The following is a 14,515-nucleotide window of genomic DNA, read 5'->3' on the forward strand; positions in this document are numbered from 1 at the left end:
CTTAAAGTCATTACAGGCTGTGGAAAACATAGCCCTCCGCACGGCCACCGACGCGCCCTGGTACGTAAGAAACACTGACATATTACGAGACTTACAATACACAAACGCTACACAGACAATAAGACAAAACGCGGAGAAACGATTTGACGTAGCCGCTAGACATGACAATCCCCTCCTCAGGCAAGCCGTTGACTACGTACCCGACGTGACCGACAAACACAAAAGACCTAGACACCAACTTTTTGACCCTGGGTGACCACCCCAATGACCCCCCCCCTCCCGCTAACCTTTTCTGTTTCAGAGACAGCCAGGATCAAGAAACGAAGACAACGACACACACACACACACACACACACACCCCCCATACCCTCCTTAACCCTCCCCTCCCGCGCTAGCCTAAGGGCCACCTTAGCAAAGCGCATCCCAGGCTGCATAGCCGCACTACCCTACCCAACCATACCACACATAAACATGACACTACCCCCGGGGTTTACACAGACGAGCCGGCGAAGCAAGAAGAGCGCCAGAAGAAAGGGCCCTAGCCGGCGGGGCCCAGCCAGGACAAAAGGAGGTCCCACAAAGCGCCTACACCGGCCGCATTTGCGGTCGGGGTAGACGACGGATGGGGCCCACCTACGAAGGCTGTCCAGGCCTACACGAGATGAGGCAGGATAAAGAGGGATAATCCCCCTCGATCCCAAATCATTGAGGCCAATTTCTGGCCATAGAATAATGGCGCGCTTACGTGGGAGTGTAGACGAGTGACTGAGAGAGAAAGAGATAATTTGTATACCATATTTCTCTCTCGTGCAGGTTATTCTAGTGGTGCTTTTATTTATAGCTGCCTATGTTGTGAAATTATTAGTAGAATAATGGAAAGAAAAACCTTAAACCAATTTATTTGTTATTAAAGTCGGAAATTAGCAAGAATCGGAAGAAATTAGTTACAACTGGCAACACTGGAAATATATAAATTTGTGGTGTGAAGCACGCTTAACCTTAATACCGGCATGAAACTTCTTTTCAGTTTTGCGTTTTGTGAACTCTTCCTTTTCGTAGCCTTCCTGTTTTTAAGTCTTTTTAGCAGGAAATAAATATTCGAAGACTACTGTGAACAGGTAGGCATACATATAATATAATAATTTAATTTATTTACGGATTATATAATTATAGTAAGTTGTCTTTTTTTTATTAATCTAGATAGAATGTAAGAGAAAGCATAAAATAAAATATCAGTTCAAGATCCATAAATCCTTGACCCATAGACAGGTATAACAGTAGAGGAACCTTAGAAATGTAATCTTGCACCTATCTATAATAAAACTAGTTTCTAATAATACATGTATTCTTTCGTTCTAAGCAGAGTGAATATACTGAACTGAATAAACAGAATGTGATTAAACTGAAAATGATTTTCTTATTCAGTTCAGAAACACGGAATAACAGTTTTTTAACTCCCTTCCACCCATGTATTTCTGATTTCGTTTGACGAGAATGTTTACTTTTTGAGGTTATACTTTGTTTCCATTCTTTTTTTTAAATTCCCACCATTTCAAGCGCAAGTTCCAATTTTCAATATTTTAAAATGAAAAGACAAATTTTGGAAATATTTTTTGATAATGCATCATATATTCCAATGCATCATATATTCCAGCAGCAGTTTCAACAGTGAGTTCATTTCTTGATCTTGATATAGACAGTGACGGAGACTTAAATTTGCGAAAAAAAAATGTAAAAATGAAAGTTACTTTGAAGTAACTGTTCCTTCTTATTCTGAGGAAGATTATAAAAAACATTTCCGTGTGAGACGCGGTTCCGTATTATAATTGTGCGAGTTACAAAATTTGGAGAAAAATTATGTGGGTGGTTAGCCCGAAATTAGTAAATCAAAAGCAGTTCATATAACTCTACATTATTTGGCAAATAAGAATAGTTTTAGGGAAGTTGCTGATAAATTTAATATCAGTGACCGGCAAAAACAATAAAACTAAAATGTCAATTTTAAAAAGTTAGGTTATAGCAAACTGACTTGATTCAAATGATTGAACAAAATTTATGTACTTGAGGGACAAGGGGAATTCACATTTCGATCACTTTTTGAGTTAGAGTGGGGGAACTGATTGTAAACGAAAAAACAACCTACTATTACGTCAAATCACTTTATGTTACTAAATTCAGTTCAATCACAACGAAAAGAATACACGTAATATATTACTGTCACAGATCACAGATCTATGGTCCAAGAAAAAAATAGGTACCTATTTTCAATGTTCACTTCTTTCTCGTTTTTGACTTAAAAAAAGGTCGTTTTAGGAAAAAATATTATTCGCAACCAGTTAATAATTTTGTTTTTATTCTGTATTTGTTAATATTTTCTTTACAGATATGACTTCTGGTATTATTCAATATGTTGTTGTAAGGGGAGATCTCCATAAGGATTTAAATTGGCCGGTGGGGGCGCTGATCGCCCAAGCCTGTCACGCTGTGACAGCAGTAACTCATCTTTTTCACGAGGATGAAATCACCCAACAGTATTTGAAGGATTTGGATAACATGCACAAAGTGGTTTTAGAAGCAACAGACGAGAAAAGTTTAATTAACTTGAAAGACAAATTAGTGGAAAATGGTATTAAGCACAAATTATGGATCGAACAACCTGAGAACATTCCAACTTGTCTAGTTGCCAAGCCGTATCTTAAAGAAGAGGTTCAGAAATATTTCAAGAAATTGAAACTATTTAAAACTTAGAAGTTTATTAATTATAAGTAATAAATAATTTATAACTTTCAGGTGTTTGTTATCTTTCTTCTTTTGTTTCAACTTCAGTCCGGCTTTTCTGGGCAGATGGCAGCAGCACCACAACAATGATAATAACTGCAATAAAGATGGCGATTAATAATAAAACTGTTACAAAATAAAATTCTTGTGATTTACTATACTCCGCGGTCGAAATTATAGAGAGTGATTCAGACATAATATAAAAACACTATTACCATAATGCGTATAAAATATAAAATGATTTTTATACGGTTTAATATTATTTATCTTTGTGCCGCTCGCTACGCACATCGACAGAATCTATAATCGTCTATAGACTGAGTTACACTGAACGTTGATCTATATTCTATTTCTGTCTTTTGCACTTGGTAGGGAATAGGGAAATTCTTTTTTAGTGGGTGTAAACGGACTTGATTTATCCGTCCTGAGAAACGTCATAGCATAAGCGTAGACGAGGGGTCTAATTCCATGGCTATAATAAACTTATAAATTAAAAAAACACAACTGGGACGTTTTAAAATGCTGTAATAATTAAAATGGATCAAAGTGCCGGTTATAGCAAACCGTAAAAAAATATTAGATGTTATGTTTTATTATCTTTTTTCAATATTTTCTATATCTTGTTGCCTTTTACGCAGAGACGCCAATGGATTTTCGTTCCCGGCACACTTCATCCCCCTTACTAGTCCAAAAGCTAGCGATGAGTCACTCTCTATAATTTCGACCGCGGAGTATAGAATAGTGTGATTATGGTTGAATTTCGTGTTGATCTTTGTCTAAAGTAATACACTAGTTATTAAAAACAAGAAAGGAATGCAATTTCCATGATAGTTTTCAATAATATTTACTAATTTCAATATGCTAGTTGCGTTTTTTCAATAGTGCTTTTTATTAATGTCAATGAATTGTTACTTTAGAGTAAGTAGATATCAAAAAGAGCATTTAGATATAACTTAATTTGAATTAGCTCAATGTTTTTAATTTAAAGTAAAATAAATATATACTTACGAATGTGGATCGTGGCAATTATATAAAACGTGTAGTCGCAGATTTGGGACATCAAAGGACCTCCAATATTGGATCCGGTCATGGCGCCAAATCTTCCGAACATGAGAGAAACTGCCAAAGCCATACCTAATAATACAATTCTTTAAGTAGGTACCTATCTAATGAGGCCACATGCAGTAATAAGTGCGAGGTGATTAGTTCGTGCTTGTGGTTCCCGAGTATTTTAAATGAATTCGTAGTACAGTTTTTACTACAAACTATTACGTCTAGCGACATCTACACGAATGTTGTGGTACTTTGTTAGAAGAAATAAGTTTTAAATAAATCTGATATTTACTCTAGTAGGTACCTCGTATCTGTGTGGGGTATAAGTCTACCGATATGGCATTGACAATTCCTATTCCAGTTCCAGCCATTAAGAATATTCCTAGGCCGATCTGGATTAAGGAATATCCACTCAAGAGTTGCGCGCACAATCCAGATACAGTGGTTACAACTAGGAAACCCACAAGCAGGTTCTTTTTTCCAAGGATGTTGATCACGCTCCCTATGAAGACGTAACAGCAAGCGTAAGCTATTCCAACCACCAAAGAGACTAGAAATACTTCGGTATTCACTGTGTCACGGCATGTTTTAGACTACAAACATAGTGTTAGTGAATTGTTAGGGTATTTGACATATAGGGTGGTTCTAAAATTGTCTTCCGATATTTTTGCAAATAAAAAATATAAAATACGGGGGGCTTTATTTAATAAAAAAACATATTATGTGATGTTCAATTGTTATTTTTTCTAATAATTTATTTTCTACAATTTATATAAGAAATCTTTTGTTAACCTTTTATTAAAATCCCACTAAACATTTTTCAGTTTCTGACAAGTTCCAGAAACGTTTCCATTTTTCTTGAAACGTTTCATAAAAAATCCATGCAACGTTCTGGTAACCCAAAAGAAACCGAAGATGTCCTCCCCAAAATACGTTTCCAATGAAACGTTTAAAAAAATTGGTTTCAGTAACATTCTTTTGATGTTCCATTTATGCACTCGATATTTTTGTTTTACGTTTCAGTATATTTTCAGAAATGTTTGAGTAACATAATAATTTTTATACCATATTGTTCTCATAATGCTCTCAACTTTAGATAATTTCCATTTCAGAAGCGTTTTTGAAACAGTATAAACAGTGTGAGTAATTTTTTAAATATTTCTAATACTCTTTTGTAATATTTTTATTTGTATTGTGAATGACTTAATTCGTAATCCAGACAATTTTTTCTGATTTCTCAAAAAATTTAACTGAAAAATGTTATTGTATATTAAAAAAAATAACTGCTCTTCTAGTTTGGGGATGCAGCAACTTTTATCAAGAATTTTTTTCTTTTTGAGAAGCCACTGAAAAAGTTTCTAATATGGATTACGGATTCTGCCATTCATCGTACAAATAAAAATGTCACAAAACAATATCAGAAGCATTTTAAAAAAGCTACACATCATTTTATATTGTTCAAATACGCTTCTGAAATGGAAATTTTCTAATGTTGAGACCATCATGAATATGGTAACAATGACGAAATGATAATTAAAAAAATTAGTTATGATAATGAATCTTGAAATGGTAGGTACATGAAAAACAAATAACATTACTGAAAAATAATATAAAGAAGTTACAATTTCTTCTACGCATAGTCAATATTACATCTAACCTTTTTATAATAAATTTTACAGTAGAAATAAATAAGATACAAAAGGATATCTTGAAAAAATAAATATTTGTAGGTATACTTAAACTCTTTTATTTAAGCATTCCTATACACGTACACAAATATAAACATTTGTACAAAATATAAAATAAATGACATATATTTCACTTGATTCTTCCGTATTTCAAATAGTTCTCCGAAACGTATAGTTCCATGTTCCATTTTTTTTAGTTTTTGTCCTCTTGTCTTTAATAGGTATTAGGTAGTGGGTATAATAACTATGTTTAGGTAGATGTGACGCAAAATTCGAAATCTCTACACATATCGTTTTAAACATTTTGCATCAATATTCATTATTTTATATGCACCTTACAATAACCACAACTGCACACACTATAAATTATCACATAAAATAGCATCAAAGTAACGATCATGGAGACTATTCTCCCTGGTAACGATGAAGAACAACGAAGCCAGGCAAACGGGTAAAGGCAAACCGCAAACCTAACCTAACACCTAACATAATACGAATTGAAAACGGCACACGAGAAATAAATAAATTCGGGCTGTTACGCGCGGTCTGCGCAAGTCACGAACATACATTTTTTCTAGACTTGTGTTATAAATATGCTACCACAATTTTTTTTCTGTTTATGTCTGGTTGTACATATAACAAAGGCAAATGAACTAACGCTTGCTATAATGATGGGGCTTGAGAGCAAAATTTAAGTAATGCCGAATGGAAGTTCCATAAGATAAACAAAAGCAAAGGGTTGTTTGTTTGTCGTTGTTACGTTTCCGAGATCGAAAGGAAATGTTTCGAGTAATGTTTCAAACTCTCTTCAATTGGAATGTTTCGGCTATGTTTCACTAAGTAAGTTTTCAAGTGCTACATTTTTGTAGTTAAACAGCAACGTTTCTAGTTATTGTTTCAAATGTGTAGTAAAACAGCTCATTTGCAACGTTTCATTTACGTTTCGTGTTTAGTGGGATATATCTGAATGGAATAAAATATAGATACTTATAAAAAATATTGCCAAATCAGAATATGCAATTAGAAGAAAAACAATTGAACATCAAATTAAATATGTTTGGCCAAAAATGGTATAGAATAGGATGATCGATGGGCATTCATTAATTTGTTCAATTCCCACTTTGATGGAAACTTTGAACTAAACAGATATATTTTTCGTATATTTTAGTTGCAAGGGATATAATTTTTAGTTACAATATTTAATATGATATTATATTGTGTTGTATAAGTGACATAATCGATGAAAAAGATTCAGTTTTTTTTGCCCCAGTCATGTGTATAATTCATAAATGTATTCATATAATTCGTATATTCATTCAATCATAATTTATTTGCTACTTTTTTAAATACTTACTATTAAAGATTTACCCGATGTTTCTGCGGCTACCGTCGTTTCTTCATCAAATAAAATTGATTTACACATAGTCACTTTACTTTCAGATTCATTTTTCCCATATTCAGTCATACTGTTTAAAATTTGTGGGTACCACATTATTATCGAAGACGTTCTAAAAAAAATTGATCATGATAAAATGTTAACTTAATAAACGACCTAATTAGTTATTATATTTATTTATTGAAGTAGGGCCAAGCAATAAAGGCAGAAACAAAACGATGTAATCGCACGTTTACTACAATACGTTTAAAGTTAATAAAAATAGTAAGAATATTAATCTCACAGACTGTCAATACTTTAGAAACTGTTATTTCAAAATTTAATTCTAAAAATATGTGTTCCAAACGTTTATTTAGAAATTGGTTTGTTGTGTCAATAAAGTATCCCTTTTTCTCTTGAGAAACTAGGTAAATAATAAAAACCGAGGCATCAAAGTAGCTATCATCTGCATTAGATTAGATTAGATTAGAAGAAAATTATTCAAATTTAAGTAGAAACAAAAAAGCTACAAGGAAAAATAAATTTTCAGCTCTCAACTTCAACGCGAATAAAAAAAAGTACAAAACTTATAACGTTATTTTTTCAAGGCCTACGCAAATTCAAGAGATTGTCCACTATCCCCCGGACATCCTGTATGGTAAGTAGGTATATACTTACGTTAAAAAAATTGAAAACTGGAGGAAGCACACCAATAACGTTTTGACAAGAAATTCTCTTTTAAACAGTGGAACAGTTTGCCTCCACATGGACTTAAACATATTCTCGTTCTCTTCATGTTGGACACCTGTCACAGCCTCACTCCAGATTATCGACGATACCGCGTAGTCTCCGGGTTTCTTCCCAGTGTTAACGCAAAATATCTTCGTTAAGATAACCATGACCTCCTTATGCTTGCCCTGGGTCAACAAGTATTTGGGGCTCTCTGGCAAAAAAAAAATTAAAAAAGCCGCCAATAGACTAGGCATAGAATATATTATGGCCAGAAGACGCCAAGGTCTAAAAAGTAAATTTATATAAGGTATTTCGAAGGACCAATTTTGCGGTAAAACAACCCAAGCCAAACCTGGCAGGTACATGTTCCCAAGAGCCACGAAGGTGGCTATCCAGGATACCACTTTGGGCCGGAATATGTCGTCGTGGAATTCACCAGCAAAAGCATATATTATGGCTGATGACCCACCAATTCTGAAAAGTGAAAAATATTAGGCATTCCACGAGGAAGAACACCAATAACGTAAACAAGGGGTGCAGTTAAATGAAGGAGCTTGATATATCACAAAAATAAGTAGACTGCGAAAATTCTGACGTTCTTAATGAGGGTGTCTATGCAAATTCAATATTTTTTTTTACTTTATTTAGTTAAATCTTCACCTCAAGCTTCATTACGTCCAATATATTTCGAGATGTTTACGTATTTGTTATATTTTTCAACAATTTAAGTACCTTTTATTTGTGTACAATATTGGACTAAGGTATATTTTTGTCTTCCAGAATAACAAGGTAGCTGTGCTCTTTAATTTGAATACACTCTGTATAAATCTTGGTCCGAAAACGCGTCAATAACGATTTATGAACTTCAAATTTTCAAATCGCAAAAATAACCATACACTTTTTTTGTTAAAGAAATTACTTACTATGAAAATTATTATCTGTAATTTCATTCCTGCTATAAACAATGTCAAACCAGAGAACACTATACTATACTATGGTAGGTATAATATACAGTGTTCTCTGGTTAAACAGTCCATATTTTTCTGTTTAATTTCATTATTTATTATTTATATCAGTTTAGTCTTTTTATGCATTAACTTAAACTTAAACTTAAAATACTGTCCTGGTTTCCAAATGTGTCGATGGTTGTATTATACAGTACGCCCCTAAAGTATGGAATAAATTCAGTAAAAACGAAACAAATTTTTTTTCTACAAAACTGTTAAAAGTGGGCTTTTTAATTGTCATTTTTGATGTTAAAAATGTCATTTTTTGACACGCGTGTTAAAAGTAAGTTACTTTTAACATTAGTGTTAAAAGTACTGGTTGCTACGAAAATTTTGGTTCATAAACACTGCGATCTGTGTGGTATTTTTTGATTTCTTATTTTTATTGAGTTTAAAGTTCTTCCTTTTGTTTTGTAGAAAAAATTGTGTATGATATACGTGTTAAAAGTGATTTTATTTTGTTCGTGAAGATAAAAAACTCGCTACGCTCTTTTTTTAATCATCTTCACTCACAAAATAAAATGCCACTTTTAAATAACTATTTTGGGAAAAATCCTCGAACAGGTCGATTTTTAATTTAAAAAACACATATTTTAACATAAAAGGCGATTTTCAACCGTCATTTGTTTTCGAGTAATGACGTCATCGACATTTTTTTAAATAGCAACCCCCTATTTTTTTTCTTGATTCTGAAAGAACGTTTCATTGTCGATCCGACAGTATTAAAATGTTGGCATCTTACATAGGAAAGTTTTCGAGTAAATGACGATTGAATGTTAGAAAACGCAAATTTTATTCATTAAAAAAATAACAATTCCTATGTCAAGCAAATACAATTCATTAAGTTTTCTACCAAAATTAAGTGTTCGAATTGCCACCCACCGACTTCTTGACAATACGCAAGTCTGTGTAGAAATTGTTCTTGCACATTATGAATTATTTCTGGGGTAACTCTTGTGCATTTCATCTATAATACAATTTTGGAGTTCTTTTAAATTATGTGGGCTATTAACGTACACTTTGGACTTTAAATAGTCCCATAAGAAATAGTCCAGGGGTGTAAGATCTGGAGATCTCGCGGGCTCGTCTGCCGATCCACCTCCTAGGAAAACAATTGTCCAGAAAATCTTGAACATAGCGCGCATAGTGCGGAGATGCACCGTCTTGCTGAAACCATATGGTGTCATCAGGAATATCAGGGTCATTATTGCCAGAAAAAATTACTGCAAGCGCTGGAACAAGGTCATTTTGTAAAAACTCTAAATATCTTTCTCTTGTAAGGGTTTCTTCAAAGAAGAAAGGCCCTACTATTCTGTTGTCAACTATTCCAGCCCACACATTTAATTTCTGTGGGTGTTGGGTATGTGTCTCTGCCATCCAATGAGGATTTTCCCGACTCTAATACCTGCAAGTTTGACGGTTCACTGTACCATTGAGACAAAACGTGGCCTCGTCTGAAAAAAGTATTTGCCGGTGTAAATCTCTATTTACTTAACATAAATCCATCATAATTTCGCAAAGGTGTAAGCGTCGGTCGGGATCGTCTTCTTTAAGTTCCTGCACAAGTTGAATTTTGTAGGGATGATACTTTTCCTTCCTCAGGATAAGTAGCACTGTGGTCTGACTAATTTCATTGTTTAATGCAACCAATCGTGAAGTATTATGAGGATTATCTACCATACTTATCAAAATGTTCTGTTTATGATCTTTACTAACGCTTGATCGTCCAGGTTTTGGAATATCTACAACATTCCCAGTTTCTCTAAATTTAGATTCTATCTTACTGACTGTTGATTGGCTGATGCGGCGATCTGGATGTTTTTCATTAAATAAATCGCAAACTCTGCTGCGTTCTATAGTAGGATCGTATACGATGCAAAGTAGAGCAAAAAATTGTCGGCCTTTTATCAAAGAAAAATCGTGTCATCATTTTTAGGAGGCGTAAGATAAATCATTTCAAATTTAAAATGAAATTCAATGTAAAATCTGAAATACCGCCGCATACGCACTGTGTGCTGGTAGTAGCTGTAGTCGCCCAGGTGCATCGAGTGTACGAACTGGTCGGTTATACGTCAAATACTAACCTGGCGAGCTTTGCTGTCAATTAGAGAGCGCTTCCAAAAAACAAGTTACAGAGGTAAAATGTAGTACATATGTGGAATTTAGGAAACAAATTGGATTTATAATAAATTACATTGAAAATAAATAATTTAAGAGAATAAAGGAATTTTTGTAGCAACAAGGGTGCCAGACCTGAACTGATCCTCTTGTCCCTTCATAATGTATAAAGAAATTATTCAATTTGTAAAACCCTTAAAGGCGTACTTCATTGGTTTCCTTGACAGGCAATGATTTATTACTTTGCATCGAATATGATCGTACTATAGTCTTATCCCCGCATCCGATAAGAATTAAAATGTCAATTCTTTGTTTGATTAAATGTGCCATAATATTTTAAATTCAACAATAATTTTTATATCGCTTACAATGCTTAGAAAGTCGGTATGACAGTGACACTTTGTAAAGATTTACACCTACGTGATCCATAAGAAACTTCAAGCAAAAACTAAATTTAATATACGTTTTTGCTTTATTTTAATTGAATTGGGTTTTCTAACGTCATCGTCATTCATCGTCATTCATCTAATCGTCATTTACTCGAAAACTTTCCTATGTAAGATGACAACATTTTAATACTGTCGGATTGACAATGAAACGATCTTTCAGAATCATGAAAAAAATAGGGGGTTGTTGCTATTTAAACAAAATGTCGATGACGTCATTACTCGAAAACAAATGAAAATCGCCTTTTATGCTAAAATATGTATTTTTTAAATTAAAAATCGATCTGTTCGAGGATTTTTCCCACAAAAAATTTGTTTCGTTTTTACTGAATTTACTCCATACTTTAGGCGCGTACTGTATTGTACCACAGGTCAGGGGAAAGTAAGACGTGCTTAAAATCGATTCATTTAGCCGCTAGAAGGCAGTAAACTTTTGTCAATTTCGAAAAATCTTTAGATAAAGGTACTTTCCATTGTATAAGGATATTAACAAAGTCAATAGATAGAAATAAGATTAAACACCGTATCTTAAAGTAATAAATAAATAAAAAAAAGGAGGACAGCAGTGGTCTTTATAAAATACGTATAAATAGGTACATGTACCTACGCAGAGCGCATACGTCATGTATGTACTGACGGTAATACTTACAAAAACCCATTTATAAACCTCAACAGAATGAACAACCACGGCAACGAAACGAAGCTGCATATAAAGCCAACAACAGCACTGGATACCAGTGACACTATAAGGACAATTTTCCTTCCTTTCGTATCTGCCAAATATCCCCACATATGGGAACTGGAGACGATACCAAGAAAGCTGATCGAGTACATAAGACCCTTTTGTGATAAATCTAGGTTTAGGTCGCATTGGGCGGCTGGTGTGATGAACATGGCGCACATGGATTCAATTATCACACACATGAGACATAGTCCAGTTGCTAGAAGTACGTAGATATTAAATTTCCCGAAACCTATAAAAAATAAAAAATAATAATAATCAAACCTACATTTTATTTATTACATCAGCTACTTTTTATTTATTTAACGAGCCGACCATTTCTGTAAAGGGGCGAAATAGAAATTTTCACCTATCTTTCGAATTTAACCCCTAAACTGTTTACAAAGCCGCAAACCCCAAGGGGCAACAGACGACATCTTCAGAGCCCGATGCTAACAATCTTCGCAGGAATCGCAGGCCGATCAGTTGCAAAATTTTCCGCGAAAATGTTACGAACTTCCCAAGCTGAGAGACGACAACGCGTTACATAAGTCTAGAAAAACAGTCATGAAGTCATCGCTTTCACATAAGTGAGTTCTTTTTAATGTAATTTGTAAGGAAATTGTAGCTTACCAGCCAAACACAGAGCCTCATCGAAAGGTTTTGCAATTTTAACTTTCTCCATCACCATTGTGTGTGCCATTTTTTTTAACAAGGCGTACTTAAGACTATAAGGTACATGAGACTGAATAAATTCCCATATTTTATCGCTGTTAAATAGTGACATATATCATCTAGTACACAGCGAAAATATTTGCAATAGAATTAAAATTAGGTAAATGTGATTAAATTTTCGGATGGTGACACTGATAAGTCAAGCGCATGGAGTAAATAAATATGAACATAAATGTTAAAATTAGTTGTTACACTTGCGAATGAATGTTGAAATTGAATTCACTTGATCAATTTATTTTCATTAATAAATTAATATATGTTAAATAATAATAATGCAAGTCATTGTTGAATTCGTTAGATTTATTTTGTTCTAACATGCTTAAACATATTTTAATAGCTTTAGAAGTTGAATTAGGAAATATGTTATGTTAACAAGGATTTATGTTTTTAACTGTGCTCAAAGAAATATTTACTTAGAAATTTAAAATGAAAAGGAATACAGGGCAGCGTTCGCCTGCCACTTTTGTTCATGTATTTTGTTTTTAAACGTAGAGTAATAAATTGTTTAATAAATAGTTCATAAAATTCTTAAAATTATCTGTAATTGTAGCATCAATTGTCAAAAACGATTTCTGTAGTTTACTAAAATGATAATCTATCATTCTGAAATTGGCAGAGACCAAGAATTAGCTTTGTTTCGAGAGAAATCCAAAATAATCTCCAACAAGCATTCCAATAAGTGATTACAAAGTCAAATAGTGGAGGCTCGTGACATTGAGATAGTATTGTTGCTTCAATTTCCGCATCACTCGTTCCCCCACGCCGTAGTTTACTCCCTTGTTGGGCGCCTCGTTGCCATGACAACCGCTGTAAACAACGCTAGGAAGAGAAGCGAAATACAGACTAATTTCGATCTGCGTCACTTGCTTATACAGAGAGATCCAGAATGATTCAAGTGTTTGGGGATCGCAGCCTGTGCCTGTCTCTGTCAATGCTACATATTTTTATACGCCAAAGATGGTGTTAGAAACAGGCTGCGTTCCCCAAACGCTTCAATCATTCTGGATATCTCGGTACTACACGTTATATGGTACGAGGTTGATGTTCGCACTCAACGAAGGCAACGTCTTTTTTAGAAGGCGTTCACCGCGCAACTATATTCTCTTTATTTTTGCGTATTAAACAAACAGACACAATACATTTTTAATATAGAATTATACTTAAATTATAAAATTTATATAAAATTAAACAAATTATTTTAAATTGCCAACCAAACGGAAATTTTAGGTGAAGCGGTGCGTCACTTGCGTCACCTGGCGAGCTGCCACTGAGTCAAAACTGATTGTTTTGAAACAAATACAATTGCGTCTGACTGTTGGAAATTGATTCTAATGTACAATAAACAAAGCTATTATAATTATGTAGTATTCTATATCAGTCGTATTACAGTGAGCAAATAGCTTAGAGTACATGGAGAAAGCACGCTTGCTGCGACAGTGTAGACGAGTGACAGAGAGAGAAATAGATACTATGGGTACCATCTTTCTCTCTCGCGCAGGCACGTGATTGGCTAACGCAACTCCTTTTTCAGCGATTAGAGAAAGAAAGAGATAGTATACCCACGATATTGACCTTTCCCTCTACAGCGTCTACACTTTATAACATGCAGTATATGCTCTAAGGTAAAGAGCGATAGTCCTGCTCTGATGACATTTTTCTTGCCATGGATATGGCTGCGTTGTCTCACTCAAGTAATCTAGATACGTTCTTTTAAAATTATATTGAACTCATGTTATCTACGAACTTACAAATACGGATCTGTGCAATGGGAAACTTGTTATTGACGGTATAGCAAATATGTCTATTTTTGTGGAATTAAAATGTCATATTTCATAATTTACTTAAGATTATCTCACCAATTT

General features: G+C 34.0%; 2 protein-coding genes across 2 annotated transcripts; one reads left to right on the plus strand and one right to left on the minus strand.

Moving 5' to 3' along the window:
* Window positions 1-1,007: 1,007 nt before the first annotated feature.
* LOC108905743 (putative peptidyl-tRNA hydrolase PTRHD1) lies at window positions 1,008-2,789 on the plus strand. The gene is made up of 2 exons (XM_018708789.2): window positions 1,008-1,118; window positions 2,384-2,789. Exon 2 carries the CDS (start codon window positions 2,386-2,388, stop codon window positions 2,746-2,748), a length of 363 nt encoding a protein of 120 aa, XP_018564305.1. The 5' UTR covers window positions 1,008-1,118; window positions 2,384-2,385; the 3' UTR covers window positions 2,749-2,789.
* Window positions 2,737-12,652, minus strand: LOC108905663 (synaptic vesicle glycoprotein 2B). Its single transcript, XM_018708671.1, has 7 exons — window positions 12,552-12,652; window positions 11,847-12,171; window positions 7,573-8,100; window positions 6,874-7,027; window positions 4,136-4,424; window positions 3,787-3,912; window positions 2,737-2,874 (listed from the first exon to the last, which is right to left on the minus strand). Exons 1-7 carry the CDS (start codon window positions 12,619-12,621, stop codon window positions 2,798-2,800), a joined length of 1,569 nt encoding a protein of 522 aa, XP_018564187.1. The 5' UTR covers window positions 12,622-12,652; the 3' UTR covers window positions 2,737-2,797.
* Between the last annotated feature and the right edge of the window lie 1,863 nt (window positions 12,653-14,515).

This window comes from Anoplophora glabripennis, unplaced genomic scaffold (assembly GCF_000390285.2).
Source record: "Anoplophora glabripennis isolate ALB-LARVAE unplaced genomic scaffold, Agla_2.0 scaffold1, whole genome shotgun sequence".
NCBI classification, from domain to species: domain Eukaryota; kingdom Metazoa; phylum Arthropoda; class Insecta; order Coleoptera; family Cerambycidae; genus Anoplophora; species Anoplophora glabripennis.